The sequence below is a fragment of the Dipodomys merriami genome, unplaced genomic scaffold (assembly GCF_024711535.1).
Source record: "Dipodomys merriami isolate MVZ:Mamm:240054 unplaced genomic scaffold, mDipMer1.0.p SCAF_456, whole genome shotgun sequence".
NCBI classification, from domain to species: domain Eukaryota; kingdom Metazoa; phylum Chordata; class Mammalia; order Rodentia; family Heteromyidae; genus Dipodomys; species Dipodomys merriami.
Genome location: NW_027206020.1, coordinates 275230 through 292619, shown reverse-complemented (window position 1 = coordinate 292619; position 17390 = coordinate 275230). Strand labels below are relative to the sequence as shown.

Sequence of the window (17390 nt, the reverse complement as noted above, 5' to 3'; positions counted from 1 at the left end):
AGCTGAGGTGTCTGGAGTGGGAGCTGAGGGCTGTGGAGTGGGAGCTGAGGGCTGTGGAGTGGGAGCTGAGGGCTGTGGAGTGGGAGCTGAGGTGTCTGTGGAGTGGGAGCTGAGGGCTGTGGAGTGGGAGCTGAGGTGTCTGTGGAGTGGGAGCTGAGGGCTGTGGAGTGGGAGCTGAGGGCTGTGGAGTGGGAGCTGAGGGCTACTTCCTGGGCAGTACTTAGGAAGTGTGGTTCCTATCCTGAGTGCTATCTCCGTAAATGGTGAGTACCACAAAGCCCAGCTGAGGGCCATGGTCAGTGAGCCAGGACCAGGGTCAGGAACCAAGAACCCAGGACTCAGTGCCCTCGGGGGCCCCCGCCCAGTCCATGCCCCTGCCCTGGAGTAGCAGCTCCGCTGGCTGGCCCAAGGACAAGCCAGCATGAGACAGGAAGTAGACCTGGCAGTCAGGCGGAGGACTCGGGAGCCAGCTGGGCCTCCACTCCCCAAGATCGACGGGAAGGACCCTAGATGTGAGAGGCTGCACGCAGGTGAGTCAGACGGGCAGCGGCCCTGTGTGGAGCCACATGAGCCACGCAGCGGTCCTGCAGCCCTGCTGGACCTGGCAGCAGAGGGGCTGTCTCCTGCCTGACCCACCCCATAGCTGTCCACTGCGGCCGCGGCGCAGCGGGGCTGCCCGGCCCCTCTCCCAGGAGCCCTCCCCACCTCAGTCTGGGATGAGGACAGACGCCTCCCTGCTCCTGCGCTGTGCCGGGGATCCTGTAGGGCACCGGGGCACCGGGAGCCGTCAGGAGGCTCCTGCACGCGCTTCTGCACCTGCCTGTGTGTGTTCACACCCGTGCACACTTCCACACCTGTGTCTGCACTTTTGCGTCCGTGCTTCCACACCCGCATGCACACTTTACACCCGTGCCTGGCACGCGTGTGCGCCTCACAGCCTGCCAGTGAGAAGTGCAGAGACAGCCACACCACACACCCGTTCTGAAGAACTTTGCCCCTCCTGACGGGGAGGGCAATTTACAAACCAGGTGTCTGTGTAAACGGTCCATTTTTATTGGAAGTGGCCTCACATCACAGTTGTAGGACCAGCACCGCTGGTTTCACCGCCGTGCCTAGACTGCGGGCAGCCTGGGTGGCCCCGTGCACGGTCCTCCAGACCTCTGTGAAGATGCCAAGTCTGGACTTCACTGCAGAAAGGAGCCCTGGGCCTGGGCTCGGGGACGGAAGGCCTGACCTGTGCCCTGCTCCAGCTCGGCTTGGGGCAGGCCCTGCTCTGACCTGACCTTGTGGGTCCCTGGGAAGACAGTCTCAAGAGCCTGAAGGTGGGCTTCACAGGTCACACTGGCTCTGGGCCAGCCCCAGCTGGGCTGGCTGGACGGGGTGGGTATGGAGGGGACACGGCCGAGGCCCATGGGTGAGAAAAGCCTGGGTTGCTACGTGGCCAGAGAAGCCCCACTGCCTCTGACCAGCCTGTCCACCCTTAGCACCGACCTGAGTTTGTACATGGAAAGGCACCAGGCAGAGCAGTCTGCCCCTTCCTAGCCCCGAGGACCCGGGCAGCCTGCTGGCTGAGTTGTCCTGAGTTGTCCTCCTGCCGACTTCAGCCGAGGTCTAGACTGGAGGGCCACCGTGCCACAGCGAGGACGGGAAGTCTTGGCATCAGACTGTTTTAAACTTTCTAAAAAATATATTCTTTGGCTTTTTTTTATTTCTTGAGGATTACATGAAATGTGAACTATATAGGAGAGGACCCAGTCCTGTCCTCGGGGCTGGCCAGATGTTCCCTGCCCTGTCCTGCCCTTTTGACCACTGCCTGTCCAGCGTCTTGGCCGGGAGAGGCCCTACTTGGAGGCAGAGGTCATGAAGCTGTTCTCAATGCAGAGGACGACGTAGGGGTTGTGGCAGCCGGCGGCCTTCTGCTCCAGCAGCCTGCCTGCCAGCAGAGAGGAGGCCTGGCCCGTGGCCGAGGCGGTGTCTGTGCGCCACGTCTCACAGTAGCTCTCGGTCAGCCTGCGCCCATTGGGGTCCGAGCCGTGCCACACGCTCTTCTGAGGCCTGCAAAGTGCACGGGCTGTCAGCCACCTCCAGACCTGCTCCCTGGGGCAGTGAGAGGGCCCTGGGGTTTGGAGAACTTCGCTTTGCAGTGGGAGGAGAGCGGCCTGGGCCAGACAGCCTCAGAGCTGGCCTTTCCTGGTGGGGTGGACGCCCGGCCTGACGTGACACCGCCTGACGGCATCCTGGGGATGCTAAGAGCAAGAGCCACCCGCAGGGTCCCCGTGGCTCACGGGCCAGGAAGGCCCTGCACGGCTGGCCAGAACCCAGCCGCTGCCTGGACCCCCCCCCCCCCGGCCCCCGCCGCCCCGCGAGGACACTGGAACGCGGGCACCATCACAGCTGGCGGCTGGAGCGGCGCCCGTGAGGCCGGCGTGATGGCAGCGTGGCCACCGGCCTGCAGCGAGGCCGCTGCTCTGAGCTGACCTTTGCAGGGACAGTAATCATTGCTGTTCCCGTGGTAGGAAGCGGGCATCGGGGGTGCGGACCCAGTCCGCATGTATTCAAGCGTGCTGAGAGCCACGTTGCTCTTAGAAATACCATTACAGGGGTATCAGCACCACCACGCCCTACGGGTTTGTAACTCCAGGATCAGTCGAGGCTGAGGGGAGGGTGAGCGATTGGGGCACGCGTGGCCTCCCGTGCGGGGCTGCCCGGGAGCTGGGGCATGGCATGCTGGAGGACCTACCAGGAGGGGTGTCTCAGAACATCCCTGCCATCGAAAGAGAAGATGCGGGCCCCAGGCTGCAGCTGGCCCTGGGAGCCCGAGAACAGGGCCTCCCAGCTGGGGGCCAGCACTTCGTCCTGCCGAGAAGGGGGTTCCTTAGGCCCGAGGTACCCGTGCCAGGGAGGCCCCACAATCCGGGGCCACTTCCCCTCCCGGGAGCTCTGAAGGTCCATCTACAGCCCCAGGCCATGGGAACCCCAGACCCTGGCACGAAGCAGCAGGACATAAGACCCAGCGAGGCACACAGCAGAGGGACCGAGGTGTCTCAGGACCTGGTCCTGGGTGCGTTCCGTGTGTGGCGCCATCCCACGCGGCGGCCGGGCAGGGGTGGGACAGGCCTCGGGGCCGGGAAGGGGCTGTGAACGCTGGAGTCTCCCGAGCCCCGGGCGCAGCCCCCTTGGGCCCCACTGGACCACGCGCCCACCTTGAGGTTGACAATGGGCACTGCCCCGCGGTCAGCGCGACGCACGATGCTGTACAGGTCCTGCAGCCGGGAGGACAGGAAGGCACGGAAGGTGCCGGGCAGCCCCGCGGCCCGCGCTTGCTGGAAGCACTGGAGGTCGGCCCCTCGGATGCCACGCATGCCGCCTGGCAGGGGGCTGTTGAGCGCGATCAGGTGGAGCTGGGAGAGAGGCCATGTCACGTCACAAAAGGTCCCGCAGTCCAGCCTGCGGCGAGGTCCCTGAGTCTCGTTAACCGGGGAGACTGCGTCTGGGGCTGATGTGGGGTGCCGCCTGGCGGTGTGTGGGCGGCAGGGACACCCGCCGCAGTCCTGCCCACGCCCTGGCCCAGCAGAACCTCTCCCACCCCGGCCTGGCGCGTGGCAGCCATCCAGGAGCCTCCAGTGCCCTGTCCAGTGAGCGTGGGCAGGGCCTGCTGGGTCCAGTGCTGTTCCGCCTAGATGATGGCCAGCGGAATGGGCCTGGCCGGCCACCACCACACTTGTGCTGGGCTCTGTAGTCCTAGTCACTGAGGTCCAGACCTCGGGGTTGAGGCTAGTATAGAGAACTCCATGAAACCCCGCCTCCAAAGTAACCAGCAAAAGCTGGAGGTGTGGCTCAAGTGGCAAAGCACCATCAGAACAACCAAGCTGAGTGCATGAGGCCCTGAGTTCAAGTCTCAGTACTACAAAAAAAAACCCACTAGTAGCCCTGCCCAGGCTTCCTCCCTGGACACCTCCCCACCCAGCCCCGAGGACAGGCGCCGCCGGCGTGGCACTCACCACCGGCTGGAAGTCCTGGTGGGTGTGGGCAGGTGAGCTGGTGGGGTGGGCGGGCCGGAGGTGCACGTAGGAGCTGTGGTGGTGGTGGTGTGGGACGCCAGGGTACGCCTGGGGGTCCGGCAGGCGCGGAGGGACCGCCAGGACGCCGTCTGCCCGCCAGGGCCGCTCTGTGGCGTGCGTGTGCTCCCTCCGGGCATACGGGCCACCCTCATGTAGCTGCACCACGGGAGGCTGCACGGCCGCCACCTCGTTACCCTGTGTGGGGGCCAGAGCCACGGAGTGGGTCCCAGGGGTCCACAGGGTCACAGAGTGGGTCCCAGGGTCACAGAGTGAGTCCCAGGGGTCCACAGGGTCATGGAGTGGGTCCCAGGGGTCCACTGGACCATGGAGTGGGTCCCAGGGGTCCACTGGACCACGGAGTGGGTCCCAGGGGTCCACAGGGTCACGGAGTGGGTCCCAGGGGTCCACTGGACCATGGAGTGGGTCCCAGGGGTCCACTGGACCACGGAGTGGGTCCCAGGGGTCCACTGGACCACGGAGTGGGTCCCAGGGAATCCACAGGGCCACGGGGTGGGCCCCAGGGGGGTCCCAGGGCCACAGAGGTCCACAGGATCACAGAGTGCCTTGTCTAGCTGTGCAGATGCCTCCTCCCACTGTACTGGCATCCAGCTCCGTCCACCTATCTGTCTGATCGTCACCCACCCACCTTTACATTCATTCACCTGCCCACCTATCCATCTACCACATGACATGTGTCCACCCATCCATCCACATCCATCTGTCCACACCACCCACACCAGCGCTCCAAGACGGGCACGATGTGGTTTGACAAGGAGTGGCGGACACCTGGAGCAGAGGAAGAGGCAGGGCCTCGTGGACAGCGCTGCCCGGGGCCTGCCCGCGGTGCCCGGGCCCTGCCCACGCCCTCCCCACAGGGACCCTCTGGGGATTCCAAGCACCGAGCACGCCCAGAAACGAGACTCTCAGACACTGGCGATGGCGCAAAGGAAAAACACCACTTACCGATGCTGGCGGGAGTGACGTCTGGGCCCCCAGCTGGAAGGCAAGAGCGGGGTTCACTGCGGAAGGCTCGGAGCGCCCAGGGCCGTGGCACCTCCCCCCGCTCCCCTTCCTCAGAAGTGAAGGCCTTGTGCCAGGGCCTGCCGCACCCCAGTGACTCTACACCCGGCACACGCGGGCAGAGGCCGTCAGGTCTGCCGAGGGGAGAGCTCGGCCGGGGCGGGAAGAACGGCTACAGGGCTCCTCAGGCCCGGGGGACCGTGGTGCTTTCACACGAGTTGTCTCCCGTCCCCACACGGGCCACAGAAACTGTGGCCCCAGGCCTAGCGCCGGGCCCTGCAGCCTGTGCAACACAGACGGCCCAGAAAACAAGTCTGTTCATTTCAAGAAGAAATTTTAAAGCCAACATGCGTAAGGAGCAGCTGGTGAATGCCAGCTCCTGCTGTAGGCCACGGGCCAGCGGTGGCGGGGTGGGTGTGGGATCCCCACCCCTGCAGCAGCGCCCCTGCCCGGAGGTGGACCCCCGTGAGTGCCCAACTCCGTCTGCTCTGGAGGTGAAAACGCACCAGGACCTTCCGGAACCCGTTTCGGACCCGGAGGTAGAGCTCTTCCCTCTCCGCCACGAAGATGAGCCAGCCCTCGGGCACCTCGCGCACTCTGTCCAGCATGGTCCGGTACGTGGCCCAGATCCTCACCTGCTGGAGTCCCAAGCCCGAGTGGGTCCCGCTGCCCCCACCCCGGGCCTGGGGCTGGCCGCAAGAGCAGGGGGAGGGCAGACAGGACCCTGCGTCCTGGCTGGGCGTGGCTTTGGGCTGGGAGAGCTAGCCGTGAGGTCCCCGGGCGCCCGCTGGCTGCCCGTGGAGGGGCCGCAGGTGGTGTGTGCGCCCTGGCACCTCCAGTGGGTGGCTGTGGGAGCTTCCCAACAGCCCACCCGCCTCCCCGTGCCCAGCCCAGACGTCCCACAGGCGTCTTACCCCTGAGGAGGCCCCCATGGCTCCAGGGGGCCCCGGGGGACCGGGTGGGCCTGGGGGACCGGGCACACTGACAGCTGCAGGAGAGAAGCCGGTGAGCCTGGACCACCGCCGCGGCAAGGCCTGACCGGGGAGGTGGCCGTGCGGTGCCTTCCACAGGCCCTGCCCCAGGCTACTCCCCAGACTCACTCTGTCTGTGAGGGCCGGGGAATGAGGGGGGCCCCGGAGGGCCTGGGGGTCCGGGGGGGCCCTGGCGCCCCTCATAGCCAATGCCGGGAGGTCCCTGAGGTCCGGGCGGGCCGGGCTGGCCCCGGATGCTCTCTCCTTTTGGACCCTGTGACAAGAAGACACGTTCTAGCCCAGGCCGGGCTGCATCCGCGTGGGCGCCCCGTGTGGAGGGGTCTCTGAGCGTCAGGTGCCGGGACCCTGGCCACGGACAAGAGCTGCCCAGGTGCTGCCCAGCACCCCTCAGAGAGCGGTACCTGTGCTCCGGGGGCCAGAGCTGCGTGTGGGGCGGGCGGGCAGCGGCAGGGCAGACACGCGTGAGGGTCTGTGTTCACGTGACCACCCGGTGGCCGCACACCTCCCCACCTTGTCCCCCCAGGGCCACATTGGCCCTGAGCTCCACGCAGGCGGGAGCTGTGTGGACACTGGAAGCTGGTGGGGGTCTGAGCTCACCGGAATACCGGGGTAGCCGGGGGGGCCGGGAGGCCCGGGGGGGCCGGGCACGCTGGAGCCGAAGAAGCCCCCGCTGGGCCCCGGTTCGCCCCGCTCGCCCTTCTGTCCGGCGTCCCCGCGGTCTCCCTTCTCCCCCTGCGGGAAGTGAGTGTCCGTGGAGAAGGGGCGGCGTTGTGCGGTCTCCCGACCCCAGAGCCCACCCTCCAGGGCCCTGTCCGCTTCCTCCCCGGCTCAGGGGGCCCCTCCCCGGGAACACGCCCGCTCGGGGAGGAACACAGAGAAGATGGCACACGCCATGCCAGCACAGACCACACAGGGAGCGTCCTGGCGCCGGCTGCCCCTCAGACGGCCCCCCTTTCCCGCCTGACCAGCGGCCCCGCTCACCTTCATTTCAGCTTCCAAGTGAAGGAGGTCCAAGGGAAACTGGCCTGCGGAGGGCGGTGGAGACTGGGAAAGGGGCCGGTGCCTCCCACCAAGGCCCCTCTTGTGCCAGGGTTTATGACATGCGCGTCAGTAATTGGTCCTCACCCGTCGATACGATACTTACGTTCTACTAACAGAGCCTTTTCAGTGCTCTTTTGTGGGCTGGGAATACAACTCAGACAGGGCACCTGCCTAGTACAGATACTCTGACATCCCAAACCTCCTTCCGGAAGGAAGGGGCCTGTGGATCCTGATGGTGCCCACTTGGGTCCAGCCTCCAGCTCTTCCACAGGGCGGGAGGGCGGCAGGAGCTATCTGGAGCCCCATCCCCTCAGCCCTCCGGTCCCCAGATCCAGGTCCCGTCGGGACTGCGGGGGCGGGAAGAGGCTTTCCCCCCCCCATGGAGGGCAAGGTGGGGGCTGGCATCCCCAAGGCCCGGCCCTGCCAGGGACCTGCACCTGGCTTCCTGTCCCTCAGCCCGGCTGCCTCCACAGCCAGGAGACACACAGGGCTCGCTCACCTGGGGGTCCCGGGGGACCCACTTCTCCTTTGTCCCCCTTCGGCCCAGATGGCCCCTGTGCCCCTAGAGGAAGAGAGGCCATCAGGGGAAGTCGGGCAGGGCCTCCATTCCCTGGCGCTCCTGAGGCTTGCGGGGGCCGGCCATGGGTGAATGGGGTCAGAGCCACAGCTGGAGAGGGGGGGACGCCCCGCACAGGTGTTGGTGCCCCGCTCCAGACGTGAGGCGGGCCCGGTCTAGGTGCACACCTGGCTCTGCTGCGGCCTCGGCCACCTGAGCCTCCGCTGGGTCCCTCTTGGAGGCCGAGCTGGGAGAGGACGTGGCACTGACAGGCCTGGCCGGGGTGCCCGGGGCTAGCGCAGCCCACTCAGTACGGCCTCACTGCCACCCGCCCCTGGGGGACCGCTGCCCGTGCTGAGCCCCGGGGCTCACCTTGCAGTCCTTTGGGCCCAGGGCGGCCAGCCTCCATGAATGCCTGCAACGAACAGTCCAGAGGTGACTACTGAGGGACAGGGTAGGGACAGGCTGTGGAAACTGAGGCAGCCACTCTCCCAGGGTGCGGAATCCCGGCAAGTCCCGGCCCCTCCCAGAGGACACACGGACACGCTCCCCTCAGGACTGTCGGAGCTGGGAGCTGGGCCGTGGTAGGCCTGCTCCTCTGGCCACTCCCCTGGCTGAGCTGGTGGAATGGGAGCCCCCTTCCCCCAGACCTGGGGTCCCATACTCAGGACCAGCTTAGGGCTGGCCTGAGACATACACATCCTGCCCTCCCCGTCCCTGCTTTCCCCAGGGAACCCACGTTATCCACTGCCAGATGTGGCCACCAGACAGCCCCATGTCCCAAGATGTGCAGGGACAGACTCGGAGGCCGGGGGAGGGGTGGGTGCGTGGGGAGGGAGGCTGGGATGGGGGTGGCCTTGGAGCCTGGGGCGGCTGGCAGGGCTGCGCAGCGCGGTGTGAGATGACTTACGTTGCTGTCGTAGACCGGCACCCCAGGAGGGCCTGGGGGGCCCGGAGGGCCCGGTGGCCCAGGCATTCCCTGTGGAGAGGCAGATGTCACCCAGGGAGTGGCCAAGGCAGCGACACAGCCAGTGAGCAGTGAGGGCACAGACAGGACCGGTTTAAACAGAGAAAGCAGCGAGCTGGCTCTGGCCTGGGGTCCTGCGGCAGAGCCCCGACACCGCTGGGGTCCTGAGGCAGAGCCCCGACACCGCCGGGGTCCTGAGGCAGAGCCCCGACACCACAGGGGTCCTGAGGCAGAGCCCCGACACCGCTTCCGGAAGAGCTGGGTCACTGGCCCTGTCGGCATGTCTGTCTGTGCACTGCGGGCCGGACCCTCCTGCCACCCCGGCAAAGCTCCGGGGAGGAAGCGCAGGAGCGTCCCAGGTGAGCACGTGGGAAGCCGGATTTCTGTTTGTTTCTTGCTTAAGGAAGGAAGGTGGTAAGACAGCAACACGGCACCGTGCTGGCCATGTGGGAGTGTGGCCAGGGGTCTCCCCTCCTGGCTGCCTGCCTCGGGACAGCTCCTGGGCCAGGGAGGGGGCGGGCATCCCAACCCAGGGAGGGGGACGCAGCTTCCCGGAGGCCACACCGGAGGGGCCGCGCCTGCCTGCATCCACCGTAAAGAGGCTCCCTCCTCGCGAGGAAAGCAGCCTTGCCACCGACTTTGCAAAGTCAAAACAAGGGCAAAACCAGAGGCCGGTGCTTCTCTTTGACAAGGGTGACCTGTGACCAGCCGCGGCCTCCGTCCTCTAGAATGCTGCACTCCTGGCAGCTGGTTCTGGAGTTTTGCTGATGCTGCCAAATTTTCATCCACAAAAAGGAATGAAGCCCAAGAAAGAACCGACAGCCTCACGGTCCAAGGTTCTGAACCACGGCAGGTGCCCCGCCCGGGCAGAGCGGGTGGAGGGCTGGGAGGGAAGCGGTCTGGAGGAGGCAGTGGCCGGGAGCTTGGGCGAGTCTTGGCAGCAATGAGAGAGGGCGAGGCCTCCACCTGACCCGGGATTAGGCCTCCACCTGACCCGGGATTAGGCCTCCACCTGACTCGGGGCTAGGCCTCCACCTGACTCGGGGCTAGCACTCCACCTGACCCGGGGCTAGGCCTCCACCTGACCTGGGGCTAGCGCTCCACCTGACCCGGGGCTAGGCCTCCACCTGACCCGGGATTAGGCCTCCACCTGACCCGGGCTAGCGCTCCACCCCAGAGCCGGGATTAGGCCTCCACCCAGACCCGGGGCTAGCCCTCCACCCCAGACCTGGGGCTAGCCCTCCACCCCAGACCTGGGGCTAGCCCTCCACCCCAGACCCAGGGCTAGCCCTCCACCCCAGACCCAGGGCTAGCCCTCCACCCCAGACCCAGGGCTAGGCCTCCATCCCAGACCCAGGGCTAGCCCTCCACCCCAGACCCGGGGCTAGCCCTCCACCCCAGACCCGGGGCTAGGCCTCCAGCTGACCCGGGGCTAGCCCTCACCTGACCCGGGGCTAGCCCTCCACCCCAGACCCGGGGCTAGCCCTCCACCTGACCCGGGGCTAGGCCTCCACCCCAGACCCGGGGCTAGCCCTCCACCCCAGACCCAGGGCTAGGCCTCCATCCCAGACCCAGGGCTAGGCCTCCACCCCAGACCCGGGGCTAGCCCTCCACCCCAGACCCGGGGCTAGGCCTCCAGCTGACCCGGGGCTAGCCCTCACCTGACCCGGGGCTAGCCCTCCACCCCAGACCCGGGGCTAGCCCTCCACCTGACCCGGGGCTAGGCCTCCACCTGACCCGGGGCTAGGCCTCCACCCCAGACCCGGGGCTAGCCCTCCACCCCAGACCCAGGGCTAGCCCTCCACCTGACCCGGGGCTAGGCCTCCACCCCAGACCCAGGGCTAGGCCTCCATCCCAGACCCAGGGCTAGCCCTCCACCCCAGACCCGGGGCTAGCCCTCCACCCCAGACCCGGGGCTAGGCCTCCAGCTGACCCGGGGCTAGCCCTCACCTGACCCGGGGCTAGCCCTCCACCCCAGACCCGGGGCTAGCCCTCCACCTGACCCGGGGCTAGCCCTCCACCTGACCCGGGGCTAGGCCTCCACCCCAGACCCGGGGCTAGCCCTCCACCCCAGACCCGGGGCTAGGCCTCCAGCTGACCCAGGGCTAGGCCTCCACCCCAGACCCAGCGGCTGCCTGCCCCAGTGTGGAGTTGGGAGACTCAAGGGAAGGCTTTGCGCAGTCACCACGCACGGCCCCAGAGGACCAGGTGGCTTCTCTGCTCCTGGTGGGCTGGGTGGTGGGTGCGTGCACGTGTGTACCTGCATGTGCCCCGTGTGCCAGGCCGCAGGCCGTGGTCACCTTATCTGGCTGGCGCTTACCCTCATGCCGAGCCCCAGGCTGGTGTCTCCGGGCTCTCCCTTCTCGCCCTTCAATCCATTCACCCCGGGCCGACCCTGGAGCACAGCAAAGCAGAAGAACTGCTGGGCTCCGGTGGAGATGGTTCCCACACCCACCCATCCTAACTCCTGCGGGCCGGAGCCCCCATTCCTCCCCTACCAGGCTCCGGGGAGCGTTGCCGCCCCAGGCCCCAGCCCGGACACGGCCGGGGGACCCCCACCACACTCAGAGGAGAGCTGCGCTCCGGTCAGGATGTGTGAAGGCAAGTGACCACGACCCCCAGGCCCGTCCCCCCATGGCTGGGCCTCTCCAACCTCTCGGGCCAGCCCACCGCCCGCAGGGCCCCGAGGCCCTCACCGGCCCTCACTGGCCCCAGGTCCTCACCGGCCTTCCGGGAATGCCGATCTCACCCTTGTGTCCAGGCCGCCCATAGGGACCCTGTGGAGAGGAGGAGTGAGCTGAGGCTGCAGTGGGGGCTGATTCCCCCCCCCAGGCCAGGACCCCGGCCCCCACCCACGAGGGGCTCTCCCTGCGGCCTCTCCCGGCATCCCTGGGCTTCCGAGCCGGAGGTGAGCTCGCAAGGCTGCACGCGGGCTGACAGCTTCCTGCCCAACCACCATGCCCACGTGCTCTCCACAGGGCCGGGGCTACTCACCGGGGGTCCTCGGAAGCCTGGCTCTCCCTGAATGAAAGACCAGAGGCACCGTCACCCGTGGGCCCCCCTTCCTCCCAAGGTGTGACTGTGGTGCACCAGGGCACAGGCCCGGGGCCGTCGGGCCTGCAACGCCCTGGCTCTGACATCTGAGCCCCTCTTCCGGGAAGCCAACCACGTAGTGCTGTCACCAGAAACCCCGACGCCCGAGCCCACCCGGAAGGAGACGCGCCTCACCTTGGCTCCTTTCTGGGCAGGGCCCAGGGCTCTACCATCCGCGCCGTAGAAGCCACCCGGCTCCCCCTTCGCCCCCTGGAAGGGCAGGGCGGGGGGTCAGGCCAGGCTCCCACATGGCCGTGGCTGAAGGCAGCACAGCTCCCCCTCCCCAGGGTCTCAGACAGACAGACAGACAGACAGCCCCGCTCAGTGGACACCATAGCAGCTGCTCACCTTGGGGCCCGGGAGGCCTTGCTCGCCTTTGGAGCCCAGGTCACCCTTGGGTCCAGTGGGTCCCTGGAGTGGAGACCAAGCAGGAGTGAGGATGTCTGGCCCGTGCCCTGTCCAGGGGCTGCTCCTGGTGGTGTGCCAGCCCCGCACCTCAGGGACGGTGCCCGAGCCACCCCAACCTCAGCCCTAACAAGGACCTCTAGCTCCCAGGGGGGTCCGAGTGTACAAGGAGACCCTGACGCACAGCTGGTGCAGGGCAAGCTTGCGATCACTCACCCTCAAGCCTGAGTGCCCAGTCCTGCCCTGCGGAGGGAGGGGGAGCATTAGTGCAGGGAACACCAGGCTCGGGGGACACTGGACACACTGAACCAGCCACCACCTGGCCACAGCCACCGCGCAGGCCACGGCCACCGCGCAGGCCACGGCCACCGCGCAGGCCACGGCCACCACGCAGGCCATGGCCACCGCCCAGGCCACGGCCACCGCCCAGGCCACGGCCACCGCCCAGGCCACAGCTGATCTTCTCAGACACAGGCCTCACGTACCTCAGGTCCCGCCACACCTGCCACTGCCGGCTGCCCCTAAGCCAACAGAAAACAAAAATCAGAAGAGAAGCAAGGGAAGAAGAGCTCCCTTCAAAGTTAAATCAGCTCCTGCCGTGTGGCTGGTATACACCAGCAAAGCAATCCAAACCGGGGAGGAAAACTATTGCCACTGCCCTATTTTTGCCACGAGGCTGCGCCCTGGGTCTCTCACCTCTGGGGTCCTCTGCCCCTGGGGCCCAGCCTGAGCAGTGGCCCCTCCCCGAGCAGCACTAGGACCTGGGCCGGTGCCACTCTGGAGTCCCAGAGGCAGAAGATGACGTTCAGCACTGCAGACCAACTTCTCAGGCCCTGCCGGACCTGAGGGGAGCCCTGTCCCGGGGCCTTTCTCTGACAGCGTCCTCCAACCCGTGGCCACCGGCTAGCGGTGCCTGGCGCTCCTCTGGGCCTTGACCCCTGCCAGCAGCCCCATTCTCCTGGGCCTCCCCCGCATCTCTCTTGCCTGTGTGAAAGTCAGCCGTGCCTAGGAACCTGGCAGCCAGGCCTGGGACCATTCTTATGCTTCTTCCCAAACTCATGCTCCCTGTCCTGAACACCAGACAGAGCACAGAGAGGCTGATGTGCTCAAGACCCCTAGTGGACAGCAGGGGCTGGGATTAGAGACCCATCCCCGCTCTGGCCTGCACAGGCCGCCCCTCCCAGAGGCCAGGGCAGCAGGGATCTAACCATGGGACGGCCACACACACCAACCAGCTGGCCAATCAGCTACCTGGGCCCAGACTGTGTCCCAAGGCGCTGTGTCCCCGTGGCCACCGTGTGTGTGTATGTGTGCACGCGTACGTGCACGCATGCGTGCACCCAGGGGTGAGGGGGTGGGGGGTGCTAGGCGGCCCTGGGGCTGGGTTTGGAGGCAGGGCTGGCAGGGCCCATCTCCACGGATTTGCTGACACTGGCACCATAGAAAGTACCGGTGCTCACAACAGCCCAGGGCCTGAGGGACCGGCCCCCGACGCGCCCACGCTCCAAGGTCCTTACGTCCTGATCCGACACGTAGACCACAGGCCCCGGGGGTCCTGGGGGTCCAGGAAGGCCCGGCTGCCCGACTCCGTCCTTTCCTGGATCGCCCTGGAAGAGAACACAGTGTCCACCCCTCCACTGCACTGTCCGGGACTGAGCCCCCAAGCCGCCAAGGGGCTCCCCTACTCCACGGACGTACTGCAAAGGGGCCATGGACCAGGCCCGGGCGCCTTCACCAGAAGCCACCCGGCCTCAGGTGCCGCTGACTTGAGGGTGTTTACTGTGCTGGTGCAGCGCGGAGAGCGCCCTGGCCCGGCCCCCGCCCCCGTGCGCAGCGTGGAGAGCGCCCCGGCCCCGCCCCCGCCCCCGTGCGCAGCGTGGAGAGCACCCTGGCCCCGCCCCCGTGCGCAGCGTGGAGAGCGCCCCGGCCCCGCCCCCGTGCGCAGCGTGGAGAGCGCCCCGGCCCCGCCCCCGTGCGCAGCGTGGAGAGCGCCCCGGCCCCGCCCCCGTGCGCAGCGTGGAGAGCGCCCCGGCCCCGCCCCCGTGCGCAGCGTGGAGAGCGCCCCGGCCCCGCCCCCGTGCGCAGCGTGGAGAGCGCCCCGGCCCCGCCCCCGTGCGCAGCGTGGAGAGCGCCCCGGCCCCGCCCCCGTGCGCAGCGTGGAGAGCGCCCCGGCCCCGCCCCCGTGCGCAGCGTGGAGAGCGCCCCGGCCCCGCCCCCGTGCGCAGCGTGGAGAGCGCCCTGGCCCCGCCCCCCCAGGCGCAGCGTGGAGAGCGCCCTGGCCCCGCCCCCGTGCGCAGCGTGGAGAGCGCCCCGGCACCCCCCCCCTAGGCGCAGCGTGGAGAGCGCCCTGGCCCCGCCCCAGGCGCAGCTTGGAGAGCGCCCTGGCCCCGCCCCTGCCCACGTGCGCAGCGTGGAGAGCGCCCGGGCACCCCCCGCCCCCGTGCGCAGCGTGGAGAGTGCCCCGGCACCCCCTCCAGGCGCAGCGTGGAGAGTGCCCCGGCACCCCCCCCAGGCGCAGCGTGGAGAGCGCCCCGGCACCCCCCCCAGGCGCAGCGTGCAGAGCGCCCCGGCCCCGGCCCCCCGGGCGCAGCCTGGAGAGCGCCCCGGCCCCGGCCCCCCGGGCGCAGCGTGGAGAGCGCCCCGGCCCCGCCCCCGTGCGCAGCGTGGAGAGCGCCCCGGCCCCGGCCCCCCGGGCGCAGCCCCTCCCCCGGGCCCGTCAGCTGGGGTCCCACACTCACCTTGTCTCCCTGGCTCCCTTTGTCCCCTTTTGGTCCCTGCAGAGAAGGAAGAACATGGTTCATCGCCAAGGGAAGCGGAGGCCGTTCGGCACCACACTGCCCGGCGGGCTTGGGATAAAGACACAGAGTCCTTGGCTTCGGGCCACGGGGCTGGGAAGGTGCCAAACCCCGGATGACTGTCCCACTTGGCTTCTTGGGTCACAGAGCAACTGGAGGGGATTCAGGTGTCCAGTGTCCGCCCCCCCCCCCCCCCGCAGCCACTCACCAGGGGCCCCGCTGAGCCCTCTCTGCCAGGAAGGCCAGGGAATCCTCGGGCTCCATCCGCCCCAGCTTCTCCCTGGAACAGAGCAGGTCTGGCATGTCAGCGTGGAGGGCAGGGTCTGTGGAGACCCTTCCCCAGTGTGGGGATGTGACCGCAGCAGCATCTGCTGGTCCAGCCCACCCCCCCAGCTGTCAGAGCCGGTGGGCGTGGCCACAGAGCCGTGGGCATTCTGAGGGCAGAGCGGGGCAGGGAAACCTTGTCCCTCTCCACCACCACTAGAAGAGCCTGGAGAATGCCAGGGAAAGGGGGTCTGGAGGAGGTGTCTCGGGGTTACCTTGAGACAGGCCTGTAGTGAATTAGGAAGCACAGGCAGGCCAAGGAAGCAGGAGGCAGCGGGGAGGTGAGGGCGGGGCGTGGGGGTCTCACCCGGAGCCTTCCCCTCCAGGTCTGCTGCTTGAGGGGACCCAGCGACCCCACCCTGAGGGCAGTGGGGATGGGCTCTGGCCTTGGTCCTGCTGCCCGCGTCTGAGCCAAGTGCTTACCTTAGCTCCTGGAGGCCCCACTGCTCCTGGATCCCCCTAGACAGACAGAGGGCTCAGTGAGCGAGGGCTCCACCTCCCCCAGCCCAGAGCTGCCCCGTCCCAGGACACCGGGCGGCTGCGCGGGGCCCAAAAGCCTCTGAAATGTCTCGTGACAAACTACAGCTGCCCTTGAAGCCAGCTCCGGCTGGAGAGGTGGTGCCCATGGGGCGCGAGCAGGCCGGGGCTGTCCCCAGCGGGCAGGCCGCACTCCTGGTGTGGCCCGTCCCTTCCCCGGGGAGCTGACACCGGCCTGAGGAAGGCGGGGACACCGGCACAAGCTGGAGGCAGCTCTGTGAGGCAGGCAGCCTGGCTGCTCCTCCACAGGCCAACACACGGGCTGAACGCAGCCATCATCGCCCAAGGCTCTGGAAAGGTGGGGCCACGGGAGCCATGGCCATTTCCCATTAGGCTTCTGCTGTGCTCTGCAGAAACTCCCACGAACCCTGACCGGAAACCCACGGCCCCGAGGCCGCCCCACTCACCGGGAGTCCTGGCACACCAGGCAGGCCCTGTGGGCAGAGGAGACACAGCATTAGAGCAGCCAGCCCTGCGCGAGACGCTCTCTCCATGGGGAATGCGCCCGCCTGGGGTGCACGGGATCCCCCCACAAGCCCGTCCTGCTGTCTGTCACCCACATAAACCCACGTTCCGTCATTCTAAACAGGAGATGGATTCTGATAGCTGCCAGGTGGCCCAGCAGCGCCCGGCAGGCCTGAGGCTGGTGACAACGCATGCCCCTTGGGGGCATGGGTCACAACTAGAGTCCAGCTGAACCAAAGGGGCAGAGGTAAGGTCCCCAGCACAAGGCCAACCAGGCTACACAGGGAGGCTGCCTCGAAAAAAGGGAGGGAAGGAGGGAAGGAGGGAGGGAGGGAGGGAAGTAGGGAGGGAGGGAAGAAGGGAGGGAGGGAGGGAGGGAGGGAGGGAGGGAGGGGGAAAACAGAAAGATGGGAAAGAGAAAGAAAAGCACTAAGTTACAACAGCAGTAAAGCCATTCTAGCTGGCCACGGAACTTGCTTTTGGCCAGCCACAATCCCTCATGGCCTTCGCTCTGGATAAGAACTGTGTGGTGCTCTCAGCAGGTAGGTCTGAGAAGCCAGGCGGATGCCGGGTTTACGGCCGGCCACCCGCAGGGCTGGCAGCAGGGGCTCTGCTCAGGGAGCCCGGCAGGAGGGCACTGGGTTCTGGCAGCAGGGGCTCTGCTCAGGGAGCCCGGCAGGAGGGCACTGGGTTCTGGCAGCAGGGGCTCTGCTCAGGGAGCCCGGCAGGAGGGCACTGGGTTCTGGCAGCAGGGGCTCTGCTCAGGGAGCCCGGAGGAGGGCACTGGGTTCTGGCAGCAGGGGCTCTGCTCAGGGAGCCCGGAGGAGGGCACTGGGTTCTGGCAGCAGGGGCTCTGCTCAGGGAGCCCGGCAGGAGGGCACTGGGTTCTGGCAGCAGGGGCTCTGCTCAGGGAGCCCGGCAGGAGGGCACTGGGTTCTGGCAGCAGGGGCTCTGCTCAGGGAGCCTGGCAGGAGGGCACTGGGTTCTGGTCCTAGGTGCTGTACATCTATCTCATCAAACCCCGAGATCTGACTAGGACCCAGATGCCTGGAAGAAAAGTGGGGGGCATCCATAGGCTCGAACCCTGCTCAGGCCAAATACAACTTGTCAAAATTAGAGCCACAGAAGGGGTCA

The 17390-nt window shown here is 67.6% G+C and overlaps 1 protein-coding gene across 5 annotated transcripts in view; it reads right to left on the bottom strand.

Moving 5' to 3' along the window:
- Window positions 1-1031: 1031 nt before the first annotated feature.
- Window positions 1032-17390, bottom strand: part of LOC138808569 (collagen alpha-1(XVIII) chain-like) — a 99530-nt gene continuing 83171 nt past the window's right edge. For 3 of the 5 annotated variants that reach the window (XM_069994832.1, XM_069994830.1, XM_069994828.1), the window contains exons 17-41: window positions 16199-16225; window positions 15678-15713; window positions 15139-15210; window positions 14874-14909; window positions 13653-13742; window positions 12621-12656; window positions 12352-12378; window positions 12079-12141; window positions 11866-11940; window positions 11632-11658; window positions 11361-11414; window positions 10958-11032; window positions 8581-8649; window positions 8043-8085; window positions 7614-7676; window positions 7055-7098; window positions 6671-6805; window positions 6182-6326; window positions 5996-6069; window positions 5588-5719; window positions 5025-5057; window positions 4002-4256; window positions 3204-3401; window positions 2741-2856; window positions 1032-2055 (exon numbers count right to left, since the gene is read on the bottom strand). In XM_069994832.1, the coding sequence (XP_069850933.1) occupies window positions 1842-2055; window positions 2741-2856; window positions 3204-3401; window positions 4002-4256; window positions 5025-5057; window positions 5588-5719; window positions 5996-6069; window positions 6182-6326; window positions 6671-6805; window positions 7055-7098; window positions 7614-7676; window positions 8043-8085; window positions 8581-8649; window positions 10958-11032; window positions 11361-11414; window positions 11632-11658; window positions 11866-11940; window positions 12079-12141; window positions 12352-12378; window positions 12621-12656; window positions 13653-13742; window positions 14874-14909; window positions 15139-15210; window positions 15678-15713; window positions 16199-16225 (2139 nt within the window). In that variant the 3' untranslated portion in view covers window positions 1032-1841. The remainder of the gene's footprint in view (window positions 2056-2740; window positions 2857-3203; window positions 3402-4001; window positions 4257-5024; window positions 5058-5587; window positions 5720-5995; window positions 6070-6181; window positions 6327-6670; window positions 6806-7054; window positions 7099-7613; window positions 7677-8042; window positions 8086-8580; window positions 8650-10957; window positions 11033-11360; window positions 11415-11631; window positions 11659-11865; window positions 11941-12078; window positions 12142-12351; window positions 12379-12620; window positions 12657-13652; window positions 13743-14873; window positions 14910-15138; window positions 15211-15677; window positions 15714-16198; window positions 16226-17390) is intronic. The other 2 variants (XM_069994833.1, XM_069994829.1) reach the window with 1 other exon arrangement.